General features: G+C 46.3%; 1 protein-coding gene across 1 annotated transcript in view; it reads left to right on the top strand.

Moving 5' to 3' along the window:
• The window catches only part of LOC141148137 (integrin alpha-M-like), a 102,712-nt gene that overhangs the window by 45,024 nt on the left and 41,990 nt on the right, over positions 1-15,698 (top strand). Inside the window, exons 4-12 of the mRNA XM_073635321.1 lie at positions 3,440-3,510; positions 4,038-4,155; positions 5,999-6,129; positions 6,330-6,475; positions 8,239-8,392; positions 11,117-11,261; positions 12,656-12,729; positions 13,518-13,650; positions 14,072-14,205. Of these exons, the coding sequence (XP_073491422.1) occupies positions 3,440-3,510; positions 4,038-4,155; positions 5,999-6,129; positions 6,330-6,475; positions 8,239-8,392; positions 11,117-11,261; positions 12,656-12,729; positions 13,518-13,650; positions 14,072-14,205 (1,106 nt within the window). The remainder of the gene's footprint in view (positions 1-3,439; positions 3,511-4,037; positions 4,156-5,998; positions 6,130-6,329; positions 6,476-8,238; positions 8,393-11,116; positions 11,262-12,655; positions 12,730-13,517; positions 13,651-14,071; positions 14,206-15,698) is intronic.

The raw sequence follows: 15,698 nt of genomic DNA, 5'->3' as shown, positions 1-15,698 counted from the left end.
TCTGTGTATCTCTGTACTGGACCTCCTAGGACTATAGGACAGCAGAGGTCCCTGTATATCCTCTGTACTGGACCTCCTAGAACTATAGGACAGCGGAGGTCCCTGTGTATCTCTGTACTGGACCTCCTAGGACTATAGGACAGCAGAGGTCTCTGTGTATCTCTGTACTGGACCTCCTAGGACTATAGGACAGCAGAGGTCTCTGTGTATCTCTGTACTGGACCTCCTAGGACTATAGAACAACAGAGGTCCCTGTGTATTCTCTGTACTGGACCTCCTAGGACTATAGGACAACAGAGGTCCCTGTGTATCTCTATACTGGACCTCCTAGGAGTATAGGACAACAGAGGTCCCTGTATATTCTCTGTACTAGGCCTCCTAGGACTATAGGACAACAGAGGTCCCTGTGTATCTCTATACTGGACCTCCTAGGACTATAGGACAACAGAGGTCCCTGTATATTCTCTGTACTGGGCCTCCTAGGACTATAGGACAGCAGAGGTCCCTATGTATTCTCTGTACTGGGCCTCCTAGGACTATAGGACAACAGAGGTCCCTGTGTATTCTCTGTACTGGGCCTCCTAGGACTATAGGACAACAGAGGTCCCTGTATATTCTCTGTACTGGACCTCCTAGGACTATAGGACAACAGAGGTCTCTGTGTATCTCTGTACTGGACCTCCTAGGACTATAGGACAATAATGGTCCCTGAATATTCTCTGTACTGGACCTCCTAGGACTATAGGACAACAGAGGTCTCTGTGTATTCTCTGTACTGAGCCTCCTAGGACTGTAGGACAACAGAGGTCTCTGTATATTCTCTGTACTGGGCCTCCTAGGACTATAGGACAACAGAGGTCTCTGTGTATTCTCTGTACTGGGCCTCCTAGGACTGTAGGACAACAGAGGTCTCTGTATATTCTCTGTACTGGGCCTCCTAGGACTATAGGACAACAGAGGTCTCTGTATATTCTCTGTACTGGGCCTCCTAGGACTATAGGACAACAGAGGTCTCTGTATATTCTCTGTACTGGGCCTCCTAGGACTATAGGACAACAGAGGTCTCTGTGTATTCTCTGTACTGGACCTCCTAGGACTATAGGACAATAATGGTTCCTGAATATTCTCTGTACTGGGCCTCCTAGGACTATAGGACAATAATGGTTCCTGAATATTCTCTGTACTGGGCCTCCTAAGACTATAGGACAACAGAGGTCTCTGTATATTCTCTGTACTGGGCCTCCTAGGACTATAGGACAACAGAGGTCTCTGTGTATTCTCTGTACTGGACCTCCTAATTATGCTTAAAGTGCAACAATAAAAATGAAAAATTCCTTTAAATATCATGCTTGGGGGCTCCCCTTAGTCTGCCTGTAAAGTGGTGCATCTGTAGCATGTATAGAACATGCTGCAGCAAAGCTGACATTTATAAAGTAAAAAAAAAAAAAGTCAAATCCCAGGCTATCGAAAAAAAATAAAGAAAAAAACAGTGCGGTGTCCCCCCCTCCCCAGTCCATACCAGGCTCTTCGGGACTAGTATGGATTTGAAGGGGAACCCCACGCCAATTTTTTTTCTAAAAACATTGTGGGGTCCTCCCTCAAAATTGATACCAGACCCTTATCCAAGCATGCAGCCTGGCAGGTCAGGAAAGGGGGGAATGAGCGAGCGCCCCCCCCCCCAACCATACCAGACCACATGCCCTCAATATGGGGGGGTGGGTGCTTTGGAGCCCCATGTTGATGGGGACAAGGGTCTCTTCCCGACAACCTGGGGCTGTGGTTGTTGGGGTCTGCGGGCAGGGGGCTTATCAGAAGCCCTGGAACCCCCCAGATTCCGCCCCCCCCATGTGAATGGGTATCGGGCACATAGTACCCCTACCCATTCACCAAAAAAAAGTCAAAAATTAATAAAGACAAGAGACAGTTTTTGACAAATCCTTTATTAATAATAAAAAAATAGTGTCCTTTGATGTAAATCAATCGTCAATCATGCCGCCCACAGGACCCAAAAACATTTTTTTTTTTAAATTTAAAATGCTCTGCCTCCTGGTAGGCCTCCCGCCGAATGCCTCCTCTGCGCTTTAACATCTCTTATATAGGTAAGGGGCGGGGCCATCTGGGTACGTCACCCAGTGGCACCGCCCCTTCTGATTTCACGGAATGGTGCATGCTGTGGCCCCGCCCCTTACTTATATATAAGAAATGTCAAAGCGCAGAGGAGGCATTTGGCGGGAGGCCTCCCAGGAGGAGAGAGCGGTTTTTATTTTTTTAATTTTTTCGGTTCCGGCGGGCGGCGTGATTGATGATGGATTTACATCGAGGGACACTATTTTTTTATTTTTTAATAAAGGATTTGTCAAAGACTTGTCTCATGTGTTTATTACATTTGTACTTTTTTTGGCGAATAGGTAGGGGTACTATGTACCCGATACCCATTCACATGGGGGGGGGCGGGATCTGGGGGCCCCCTTGTTAAAGAGGGCTCCCAGATTCCGATAAGCCCCCCCCCGCCCACAGACCCTGACAACCGCAGCCCAGGGTTGTGGGGAAGAGACCCTTGTCCCCATCAACATGGGGACAAGGTGCTTTGGGGTGAGGGGGGGCTGAGCCTCACCCACCCCAAAGCATCCACTCCCCCATGTTGAGGGCATGTGGCCTGGTAAGGTTCCAGAGGGGGGGCACTCGCTCTCCCCCCTTTTCCTGACCTGCCAGGCTGGTATGAATTTTGGGGGGACCCCATGCTGTGGGCCTGGTATAGACTCAGTGGGGGGGGCAAAGGGCTGGTATGGACTGGGGGGGGAGCACGTTGTTTTTTCTTTATTTTTTTTAATAGCACTTTTTTTTTTTTTTTTTTATTGTTCAGCTGTCAACGGGGAAACCCTCTAAGAACGGTTGTTAAGGACGCTAAGGCCGGCTTCCCAGCCCTGCTCCTTAACAACCAGCTCGCACTGCTCCCTGATTGGGCAAAGCTTTGCCCAAACAGGGCGCAGGATGCACTGTGCAGCACTCAGTGCATTGCAGGGTGTTGTCGGGACGAACACCCTGCAAATTTGGGTGTTCAGTGAATGGCCGAACGGGTGAATATTAAGCTCGAACTCATGCTTGGCTCGAACCGTTCGCCCATCCCTATTACTCACTATGTTGCTAGAATCGGAAGACACAACGTCTTCACCCGACATGCATTGTGTGTGATCCATTTTTCTGTTCTCCCACTTAGAAGGTCCTTTTCCCATCTACTGCCACAATACCTTATAATGTTCTGCCTGGTGGGTCAGATACAAGATTTATTTTCACCATTGCTGAAGGCATCTCATCACCTTCCGGTCTGCACCTTCCAAGCCAAAAAAAAATTACATCCTGCGACACCCACCTTCTGGAGCTCCCTAAATCCATCAGACATGTACTATTTGTGATACATTCTATATTATGTGTATTTCAGGATCAGAGGATGGGGTGAACACGTCACTCGGACTCGCTCTGGCTGTCCAGAAGGAATCACCGCAGTTGTTGGTACGTCACTTTGTAGGTCTGATTCCCAGACTTCTCAGAGCGTTTGCTGAGCCCACACAGGGTGAGGTCAGTCAAGTGGTGGTCTATGCTGAGGTTTTCTTGGCCGGCCAATGTAATGGGTCATTTTCTGTGATGATGAACCTGAAATCCCCCAACGCAGCTTTCCAGGTCAGCGATTTACTATACATGTGGAGAAATGTGGAGCCCTCTGCTCCAAGCATTCACCGGGGGGGAGACAGGGCCATCATTTTATTTTACCGGTTTGCCTATGTTTACCCATTTTTGCTACAATCCACCTCAACAATGAAAATTCTTCTTTTCAACTCTTTATGGACTGAAGACATTTTCTTCTGGATTCTGCAAGCAGTCATGTAGGTTTGATATTCCGAGTCGGGGAAGTTTATAGTTCAGGTCCTGGCTGCCCTCACCTTGGGTGGTGGAAAGAACAGCACATTAGGTAAATATTTTGGAGGAGCATGCGAATGAAATTTATATATTATAATAATCGACTTTCCTGTCTATTACAGGCTTGTGGGCCAACCCTCCAGAGAGTCTGTGGAGAGAATGTGTATGTTAATGGACAGTGCTACCAACTAGACCTGGGCAGGCCGGAACCCCGGCGTACACTGCCGGCCGTTCTACCAGGTAATCCTTGCACCATATTGTGATTTTCAATGACCTCAGCTGGACCTCCACGATGAAGACATGTTTCCTGCACAGTGTGAGCTCTTCATGGTAGACAGTACATACGCAACACTCCAGTGAAGGAAACATTAGGTTGTTGTATCTACCGAGAACCTGCAGACAATGATGTAGAGTTACCTCCATCGTTTTAACTGGTCCTCCCCCCAAACAGTATAGAGGTCACCATCCACCTAAGCAACAGTCTATTCACTCCAATAAACAGTGTAGAGCAGCAATCCCTAACCTACCCAGCACCAGGGACCGGTCACTTGGAAGTGAACCCCTCCATATACTGGGGTGGGCGGCATGTGGTTATTTGTGTGGTGGTCGCAGCCTGTCATGAGGGGGCTAAGGGAGATTTGCAGCTTGGGGGGGGGGGTGTTGCACTCTGTCACCTGGGGAGATGCAGCTTATAACCTCGGGGGAGGGGGTTGTGGTGGTTCAGCCTGTCACCTTGGGTGGGGGGGGATGCAGCTTATCACCTGGGGGGTGTATGTGGTGGTTGCAGCAGGTCACCTTGTGGGGGGGGGGGTGCAGCATGGGTCTCTATTAGGTACTATCCCTGGCCCTGCTCTCCTCCCTCCCTTTCTCCTTCTTCATGACAACAGAGAGGGAAGGGAGTAATGGTGCTAGGAGAAGGGAGTGGGCACCCTCTGATGGTTGGTGGCAGTGCAGGTTGTGTTGGCTCTGCCTGCCGCCAACCCCTGCCCCGCGGCTTGGCACCCAGCAGGCCTGGGGGTTGGGGACCACCTCTGATCTAGGGGATGTTTTTTTGTGATTTATTGCTTGTAAACTGGTACAGAGATTGGGGCATTGGAAATTTCAAAACGGCTAGCGATACCAATGAGAGGACCCTCTAAACCTTCACAGCTGGGGACCATGAGGTATCTTTCTGAACAGTCTTAACGCCTTTACAGCTTGGGACTATCAGGCACTTGGTTAACCTGCACCACTGCACAGCTGTAGGTACCCAGTGCAACTTCAGGAGCACTGCACAGTGCTGGAGGGCACTCTTCACAAAGCTCACAGTCCAGGGTGGGGATTGGCCAGTATCTGTGACCCTATGAGAGCCGTCTCAGTCAGGGCAATGTCTGGCCCTTATATTCCAAAAAGACAGAGTCACCAGGAATCAGTACATGGTCATTACTTACAAGGACAGCTGACACCCCCCAGACACCTCCCAGCAAGTGAGAAAAATCCTTCTCCAGACCAGATCACTTTGGTGAATCCTGCAGCCAGTTCCAGGTTCCTCCCAAGTCTACTTCCCCGATACTTCAGAGAGCAGCAGCCGCAATCCAAGGCTTTCTTCAGGGACAACAGCCCCCTCTAAAACTGGGAACCCTCCTTGCTGGGGAAGACAATCTCTTCAGGCCTCCAGATTTATCAGCTTCCCCAGACACCACCTGGACATGCCACCCCAGGGATTGGCCGGGCCTCGATCAATATTCAGGGTAGCTATTTGAATTCTCCCTCCCTTAGCTCCAGAAATGTCTTCTAGGGGAAGGGGAAAGCAATTAAGCTCCCAGCCTGTGAAACACTGAACAGACCAAAGCAAACAATCTCTGCTGCCTTGCAGATGAAGCCAAGGACGTTATTTACCTAGCAGCCTACACTAGGAGGGCGCTACACTGGGTATGTACAAAGAGATCAGAATGATGATCAGGCTCATCCAATAAAACACAACCTCGGGTCATGGCACAAATATCCATCCTGGTATCGGTTCCTATGGGTTATATTGTAGGTCGGGGTTTTCTTTCATAGTGTGTCTGTGGAGCCCTCATTGCCCTTCTCTGTGTCTCTGCAGAGTGCAGGCTTTCCAGCCTGGATATCGTCTTCCTGATTGATGGATCCGGCAGTGTTGGTCTCCAAGACTTTAGAAAAATGTTAATTTTTGTGTCTACGGTTATGACATCTTTCAGCGAGACAGACACCCAGGTAATCCCCTCTCCGTGCTGCAATAATCAGTGTGATGTCTATAATATAATATAATACTTTTTTTACAGACGGCTGATAATGTTGCAATAATCAGTGTTTTATATGTAATATAGTAATAGAGTGCGGAAAAAAAAAAAAACTTCTTTTCAGGTGACCGATCATTTTTCCATTTCTGCCCCCTCCATCTTTCCTCTCCCCAGTTCGCCCTCATGCAGTATTCCAGCCGTTTTGAGACACACTTTGATTTCCGAAGATTTTCTTCAGTAAGAGACCCAAACATTCTGATTTCAACCATCCGTAAAATAGGGGGAGAAACCAAAACCCCGACGGCTATCCACAAAGTAACGTAAGTATTCCACCCTATCCCAAAAACCAGGACAGAGACCTTCTGGACTAATAATGTATATCACTCAGGAGCCAGGGGTGTGAATGGTCAAATGTAGTGCTTGTTCCATGTATAGATGAGGGGTAGACTGGTAGGTTGGCAGATACTACAAGAATATGGCTTCAGAATATCAGCATATTCACCCTGGGGGCCACAAGTCCCAACACCTGGAGAGCGTGCAGTGATCGCGCTGATGATGATACCTATATGTGCTCAAGCTGGAAGAGTTTAGTCATATCCCAGCCACTGTGCCTAGGCACATACTGAACGATGTATAGGCCAACATACATTGGGGACATGTACCCTGGAGACTCAGCACTGGACACTTGGACCTCCAGTCTTTGGATCTGTCCATAGTACATATGGCTGTTACATGTCTGTAGCACTGCCCCCGAGGGGTATGCTGAATATAATCCCCTCTGATTATCCAGAAGCCAGACACTTGGGTATTTTCTCACTTTCACCCGCACACTTTCCCGCTTGTTATCCAATGCTGGACCACACTATAGCTGTGTGGACAAATAAGTCCTTTGTTTGCTCTGGTAGCAGACTCAATGCACCACTCTTTTTCGGGACACTCACCAGTATCCCCTTTGGCTGACCCCCGTCCACTGACTTTACCAGCTTGAAGGGATGGCCCTCACAGAACAGGCCCCCCAGGCAGGTCTGTACTCACAGTGGCCAGGAACAGATCCTTTTAGACGCATCTCCCTCCTATTCAGCTCCACAGGACAACTGGGTTGTAGCTTCTGCAGCTCTGGCCCTCAGGTCGACCACCTGAGGCCACATGGCAGCCTGTACAGAGGAAGGGAAGCAGCCCCCTCCCTCCGAGACCCCACTCCCTAGCCAAAGACCCGAGTACATGTGCCCTAGGCATATATACAGTCACCCAGCATGCCTTGAGGCACCATCCTCTGCTAATGGCCAGGGCTGTAAATATGCCTATGCTCCTATTTGTCAGGTTTCCTCCCACTGTCCAATATGCCCCTTCCTATTGGACCAGTGTGAAACAGGCAGACAACATGAGCAGCATCTGAGCACACCCTACCAATGAAGAGCACCTAAAGTTACTAAACAGTCCCCCTGTTAAGCAGGGAATCCCACAACTATACTCTCTCTAGCGCCTACCTAGGAGGGTGCTACATGTCCAATCTAAGTATCTCCACCTCATTATTATAGTGGTAAGAGCCTATGGACTGGCTAAATGCTTCCTCCTCCACCCCCACACATCCTGGTTCATTTCCCTCACAATTTGCTCATCTACTTGTGTTCTTTATTAGGAACTCAGGATGGGTCTGAATGGCAAGAAGGTGTAGAACTCCCCTTCACCCTCCACCTGAGTTATGTCATTGTCCTCCTTATCTTCCTCCTGTGGTCTTCCAAACCTGACCACGTCTTCATCCTGATATTCAGTCCCATCTTCATCCCCATCTTCAGTCCCACCAGCAGACACTGAGTGGATCACCAGAGGAAGAACCTGTTAATGAGGGTTCAAGACATACTCAGCCTCTGCTCTACGTACCATGCACAATGGTTGCACTTTACTAAACATTTTCCTAATGAAAGTCTATGAACCAACCCACTAACCAAACTCCATATACTCCCTATAGTTATTCTACAAATCCTGACAACAATATCATGAAAAGGATGAGCAAACCCCCTGTAGCTTTCCTATATGTTCTTCTTAGCCTTACCTGCTCATCGTGTTGTATTTCCCTCCTCAGAACGGAGCTCTTTGTCCCCAGCAGTGGGGCCCGAGATAAAGCTGTGAAACTCCTCATTGTGATCACTGATGGAGTGACAGTTGGAGATAACAGACGTCTTGAAGATTCAGCCAATGAAGCCAGACGAAGAGGCATAGTGTGCTTCGCCATTGGGGTAAATGTCTCAGAAGATGTGTCACATTTATATTATAGCAATCATAGTAGGGTGACCTTCACTGTCTAGTCACCCCCCACCCAATACAAATCTTGGGTTTGTCTTCTTGGTGGTATATGGGGTCATAGGATGGCTTCTTGTGTCTTGCGCCTTTGGTGAGATGTTACCATAAGGACTCGTTTTAGAAAAAAACTATTTGGAAAGTTGTTCAAATATTTTGCAACTTCCCTTGCAGTCCTCAGTGGTTGGCTATGAAGGATAGATATCCATCACTCAAACTATTATCCCTTTTCATTTAGACTACAGGAGCTTACTGAACAGTAGCTGGCCAAATCTATGGATAACGGACGAACCTGTGCAAAACACAATAAAAGTGAACAAAAGCTTAGGCTAGTTTTTTCATCCAGATGCAGAATTAAAATAGGGGTTCAGCTAGGAACCCTATTAAGTATAAGAATTGTATACAATATGGAGACTGGCTATGAGAGGGTAGAGCTCACCCCCACAAGAGCCACTGACTTTTGTCCCAGGTTCTTTTCCCCTTGTGTAGCAGCAGCCAGGCAAACAGCAACTATCACTCATCTGGCTCAGTAAACCCTCTAGGGCAGGGTTAGGCAACCTCGGCCCTCCAGCTGTGGTGAAACTACAAATCCCATCATGCCTCTGCCTTCAGGAGTCATCCATGTGATAGTCAGGGTCTTGCAATGTCTCATGGGACTTGTAATTTCAAAACAGCTGGAGGGCCAAGGTTGCCTACCCCTGGACGAGGGGTTGCCTTTTTAAATGTTTATTGCAGATTAACTTGGATGGTGCTTAGGGAAGCTGTGGGATACTCCTGGTCACTGAACAGGAATGTGAGGACACTCTTCCCTTTGCGACTACTTTTTAAAATAGTCCTTTGAGCAGTAGGATAGGAAGTGGACAGCACTGGGACACATTAGAATTGTTGCAGGTCAGGCAAGCCTCAACTTAGTGCTCCAGGACTTAGCAACAGTCACTGGGATCCTTCTCTCTTATTTCTGTACCCACAGTCTCCCCAGGGCTTGGATGTCTCGCTCAGACTCAGGTAGACATGCTTCTCTGCAAAGCTTCCAGATGAGATCCTATATGGAACCCCTCTTTTGGCTCCCAAAGAACTTGTAGAAGGATAGGTCCCTCAGCTATGCACAGCTGGCACCTCAATGATACAAAAAAAAGCGCCACTGCCCCATCTATAACTGGCCATCGCAGTAAGCAGCATTGGAGGGCGACATAAGGTATAAACAAGGCCAGTGCCAATATTACAGCCATTGAGCTACATGCTGGGTGCTCAGTGTGTTCCTGTACCTTTAAGAATGGGTGGGCTCCCCTTCAGTCCACCTGCCCTCCATCTATCCTTCAGAATGCATGTGCCTCCACTGTGGAGACACTTATAAGTTAGTGTTAGGGACCACAGATACCAGGATGCCGTGGCGAGGCTCTGTGGCTTCCGCATGCATTTGCAAATGCGTACAGACATAACCCCTGCTTTTAACACATACTGTTAGACAGGTTTAATTGGTTGTCTGCGAGCTGGTCGGTAAGTAAGCTTGTTTTGTTTCCTTGGATTTATCCTTGGCCTTGTTTATACCTTATGGCAGTGGTCTGTCCTCGGGGCCCACTAACAGGCCAGGTTTTATGTATTACCTTGGGGAGATGCAGACTAAAATACTGCAATCACTGAGCAGCAAAGGATATCACCTGTGATATATTTCAGTTATCTTGCAAACCTGGCCTGTTAGTGGGCCCTGAGGACAGGTTTGATGACCACTGCCTTATGGCATTCTCAATGAGACAGCCAGAACCTTCAGTAGGACAGCCTGGAAGGGCAACAGCCCTTTTGGCTGGGAACCTCTCCTCCTGGAGAAGATCACTGCTCTCCCAGGTTCCATACTATTTATGAACTGTTCCAGCCACCATCTGGCCACCCTCCCCCCAGGGATTGGCTGGGGCTGCATAAATATTCAGGCTGCTCATATGATCCTCCCACCCACTATATTCTGGAAGCCTCCAGAAGACAAGGGAGACCAATCAAACTTGCAGCCTGTAGAGCCCAGAGGAGACCAAAGCAATCACTGGTTGCTCTGCTGATTACAGGAATGCCACTAACTAAACTTGCCTAACCAAAAGTAGAAGCCTATCTAAGGGGGCGGGTGCTACAGGAGTATATTGCCTTTGTTACCGTCTTGTTGTAAGAGGTGGAGACACAAACTACTGAAAGGAAATCTCACAGCTCACACTTTGGAGGTGATAAGCAGCTACTATTTACAACATAATCAGAGCCCACCCAGTTATGGTTGCAGGTAGCCTTCAATAGGGATCAGGTTTGGGTTTACCGATACCATGGTTTTGTGGGAAAGTCTTCAGGATGGATTAAATATGTAAATTATTAACATTTGGCCAAACATTTTACAGGTTCACAGCCAGAAAAAATGGAACAACCAATATTGTGGTGCATAGCCTTTGCATCTGGTCAGCTGAGTCACAAGAGCCAGTAATTTGAAGGAACGGATAGCCCCCTTTCTATAAAGGTGTGGGCTCATAGCAGCCATAATGTCAGTGTCTGGTGGAGCTCTTGGTGGAGAGCTGACAATTCTGAATAGGGAAAGACACTATTCTTTTTTTATTTGGCCATTTCTATATGTTCCCCATGGCATGCCTCCTCCCTCAAAGATGCCAGTATAATATTCCGTATTTCACCCACAGGTTGGCCGCGCCTTCACTAATGCAGGTGCCTATAAAGAATTAGAAACCATTGCATCATCCAGTGACCGCATCCTCAAAGTCACCGACTTCTCTGTCCTCTCTCAGTTCCAGAAGACGTTGCAGGAGAAGATCTTTGCCATCGAAGGTGCCGTACCTAGGTTTCTGTAACATAAATACATAAATCATTTTTCGTGTTAGGTCTGTCTCATGCATGGAGACGTTTATTTGTCTATAGAAATGTTCAAATGAAGTAATATCAGAGGGAAGGTTCTCATCTTTTGGTAGATCTACTACTAGTAGAACACATTCACCTGGACTTCTTCTGAAAATGCAGAAGAAACGTCACAGATTTTCTAAACAGCTTCCTCAGCACTAATGAGTGTCAGGAACATACCCCAATGCTGATAGCCACCAAGTAGCTCAGTCACCTTTATCAATGGTGTGTGTCGATTGTCCAGGAACAGGATGGGAGGTGTAAATGTTTGCAATCAGCAAAAAAAAAAAGAAAAGATAAATTAAATTAATTATTCAGGGCCATTTCAAGGAAAAATGAGGGTCCACACATGTCCTGTGCTCTTGAAGGAACAGATTGTGCGGTTTCTAGACCCATTCAGACCAGGAGAATCCGCATATTGACTATGAAAAAAAAAAAAAAAACAGAGAAATGGAATGAAATTACCAAGTGTATTATAATAAATAAAATGTATCAAATCCAGAATAAAATACATTTACTAAATTCTTGAAGAGCCTTGATTTGTCACCCACCCTCCATGGTCAGTGCCAGGGCTGTGGGTAGCCGGGGAACTACATCCTGTTTTCAGGGAACACTTCCCATTCCTCAATGGAAATGCCTATGGAGCATGCATACAGGTCCTGGTGCAGGAACCCACTGGCAGCATGGTACATGGCAAGGGAAATAGAAAGCTACACCCAAAAGAAACTACTTTAGCAGAAATAAAGGGATCTCATGACGCTATTTAGTAGAACACAACACCTAACAATAAGCAGAGAAGTCTATAGACAGATAAACTAGACAAATACTTGTTTTATTCTAGGTTGTATGTGAAGACTTCTTTGCTCCTCTGTACTATTTGTGATTGTTCTGCCCCAGTTGGGTCATACAAAGGTGACAGCTGAAGAGGTTAAACTGGAACTTTTTTTTTTTTTGCAGAACTGCAAACCTCAGCCATCTTATTTGTTTTAAGCTGAGATAACATGGAAAGAATGTGTTTACTGTGCTCAGCCAAGGAATTGGCCCATCAGAGAGCCTTATCTATGGCTGTACAATTGGCCTCCAGTGGTTAGATGGACTTGTAGAAGATAACAGATGGATCGGAGTTGAATGAAATCCTCCACATTCTCCTCGATTCTTCTAGTTCTGCTTCACCCATTACGCTTCTAGTACACAGATTACTTAGGGTGGAGCACACATTACACCCCAAATGAGGATGGAGCTATGGGGAGGCTGCTGACCCTTCCTCACAGAATATGACCAATTTCGGAAGGCAATGTATCTTTACCAATCTCTCTCTTCTACAGGAACGCAGTCAAAGGACGCAACTTCCTTCCAGATGGAGATGTCTCAGGAGGGGTTCAGTGCCATCCTAACAGAGGTCATTCATATTTATTATAAGAAGAATTTATACAACCATCAGCGTTATTACTATTATTACTATCGCTGATTTTTATCAATTATTGTTACTACTGCCATATATTGTTATTGAAGCCGTTATTACAATAACCTAAAACCTAATGCTACGTCAAACATTTCTAAACCTACTAAGTACTGTAATGCTGATACTAATTTCAGTAATAATACAGTATTTCTAATTAACTAAAGACTTTATATTACTGTTTTTGACCAGATTGTATAATGATAAAATGATTAAGTTTCCATAAAGGCACCACAAGCTTAAGGTCATCCATAGGAATAGTAGAAAAAAATTGATTTTTAGAACTACACTAAGACTACTGAATGAAAAGATATGAGAAATTATAACTAGAACAAGTTTAATGTCTTGACGTCTTTCTGTTTAGCCTGTTTGAAAGCACCAAAATACAGGAATGGGCCTGGATGATGAGGAGACCTCATTTAATACATAGTACTCCATTCACGCATCAAGTTATGGAGTACCGAACATTGGGATGTGAAATAAGCACACTCTAGTAGAGTGGCTATATCACTCAGAAGTCCAATGGTGGGTCTCCATTAATGGCGAGACCTTTTCAGTGGTGAGGCCCTAATCATGGACCTCCTTTAATGGCGGGCCTTCTTTAATAAGCTGCTGTGCTTTTTGCCCTTTTAATAAATCTACTTTGGTTACAGCTCTGGAGGTGACATGTATATGATCCTCTGCCCTGCAGACCATCTGTCAGTTAACCTTGGTCTTCTCCTCCTCAGGATGGGCCCATCCTCGGGGCAGTAGGTGCTTATGGTTGGTCAGGAGGGATATCAGTTTACACCACCGGACAGCAGAATGGTGCCTTCATAAACAATACAAAGGATCAGACGGACATGAAGGACTCTTATATGGGTGAGAAGACAGATTATCTCCTCCAGCATAAAGCAGTCATTGTTGGGCAGAAAATTGCTAAGTACTGAAAGTTTTTTTTTTTTTTTCATTTGCACTAATATTATTTAAAACAAGGTCTTCTCCATCAGGGATATTGGGCCTCTCGTAATGACAGACCTGGGAACTCACCTTTGGATTCCCATCACCCATCCCTGTGCTGGTAATACCTGTAGAGTAGTGGAGGAGGGGGAGAGACATTTTGTGAGGGAGTCTAACACTTGTTCTGAGTTGTAGCTATTTGTATGGAAAATCAAGAAAAGCAATCTATTGGGAATATTTTAGTCCTTTCAGAAGTTCCCGAATATGCAACTTTAATTACACTTCAATAGCAGACATTGTACCATTGCATTTGTGCACATATAACATTAGTGAATCTACGTAGGTTATGCTATACAGAAGGTGACAAAGGACCTTATAGCAGTTGGGGCCCCAAGATACCAACATACCGGGAGGGTCCTGATCTACAAAAGAAGAAACAGCCAGTGGAGGCAAATGGCCACAGCCAATGGAGAGCAGGTGAGCTACGAATTGTCAGACGATAAATGGTAATTGTCATGGAAGTATGGACCTCATTCATCATTGCATGTGGATGAAGAACTGTCTGTGCTGTTCAACACAACCGATTAGTCTCTGGTAATGTAAATTGTGTGTCTATGGTTCTGTCAAAATCCAAAAACTAAGAATTCAACCCTTAGAAATTCATAAGGAGAGGTCAGTAATCTGATAACAAGAGGGGGAAGGTGGGGTGAAATGGCTGACAGACCTCCATGCAGGCCACACTCTGTGTTGTGTATATTATACAGCCACCCTCATCACATAGAATTATACAGATGTAGCACTGAACCCTGAAGGGGCTGCTGGTATTTGATTGGACCTGTACTCTGCTCTTACACCCCCAATAACTTGACTCAGTCCCCTTGACACAGCTGTGGTGCAATGTTAGTGTGAAGCTAATAGTAAGGGATAACCCCACAATGTGCAATATAACAATAGTATACCTTTGTTATTACCTGGGTATCCGATGTTCCACCTGCTGGAAAAAAGGAACAACAATCCACACCAATTGTAATTAACCAGGAACATATTTTTACTGGAACTGGCATAAAATAGTAATTACAGTATTTGCGCTGTCACACAAACGTAACACAACAGTCCAATAGGTATTCACAACAGGTTGTATTTGTAAAGTTGTCTTAGATGACCCCTGAGAGTGCGCCTCCAAGTGGGACTAATGCTCAGAGCACAAACACCTTAACTCTGGGCACCTTCCCACTTCCAGCACACCTTAGGTACCCACAGAAATGCAAAGTTAATCAATCAAGCACAACACAATTTCTAGGGAGCTCCCCCTACTTTATAATGCAGTCCCTCTTATCATTAATAGGATGCAAGGCCTTGCAATGAGAGATGCAGTCTTTTGAGTCTTCTGTCTTCTGCTAGCTATTTGTGTTGTGTTAATTGTAATCCGACAGTTGAACAAACAAAGGTTAATGGAAAATGAACGTTAGAACTATTCTTGTAGTGCAGTACACCTGCAACTGCCTTGTAATTGGCTTTGAATAACACAGTGTCAGTAGTACAGTGAAGGGTAGGCTTGAGGGCTGTTTAATCTCAGTCCTTTTGAATAAGATCTCCTCTGTGGGACTATAGGTCTCAGCAACACTGTGTTAAAAGTCTAGGTGTATAAAAGTGCGTTACACTATGGGCAGCAGCCCTCTCACCCAACCAGGCCTGGAGAATAGAACAGCTACGCTCCGGTGCACTCAGTCTTGCTTCTCGCCAGCTGGCGCCGTTACACCGCTCCGCTCTGCAAGATGAACGGGGACCCTCTGATGGCTCAGACCGGTGTCTCTGGATCCTTCCCGATCGGTACTCAGGTGTAGAGTAGATTCGCTGGCTGTTCCGCTCCGCAGTTGGTGTAGGCCACACTTTCTGGAAACCTCCTCACAGGTCCTTGTAGGCAGGCCACGCATCCAAAAGAGACCCAAGATGGCTGCGCGGGGCCTTTT

The sequence above is a fragment of the Aquarana catesbeiana genome, linkage group LG06, assembly GCF_042186555.1.
Source record: "Aquarana catesbeiana isolate 2022-GZ linkage group LG06, ASM4218655v1, whole genome shotgun sequence".
NCBI classification, from domain to species: domain Eukaryota; kingdom Metazoa; phylum Chordata; class Amphibia; order Anura; family Ranidae; genus Aquarana; species Aquarana catesbeiana.
Note: the sequence above shows the minus strand (reverse complement) of the source record. Positions and strands in the feature narration are given on the sequence as shown.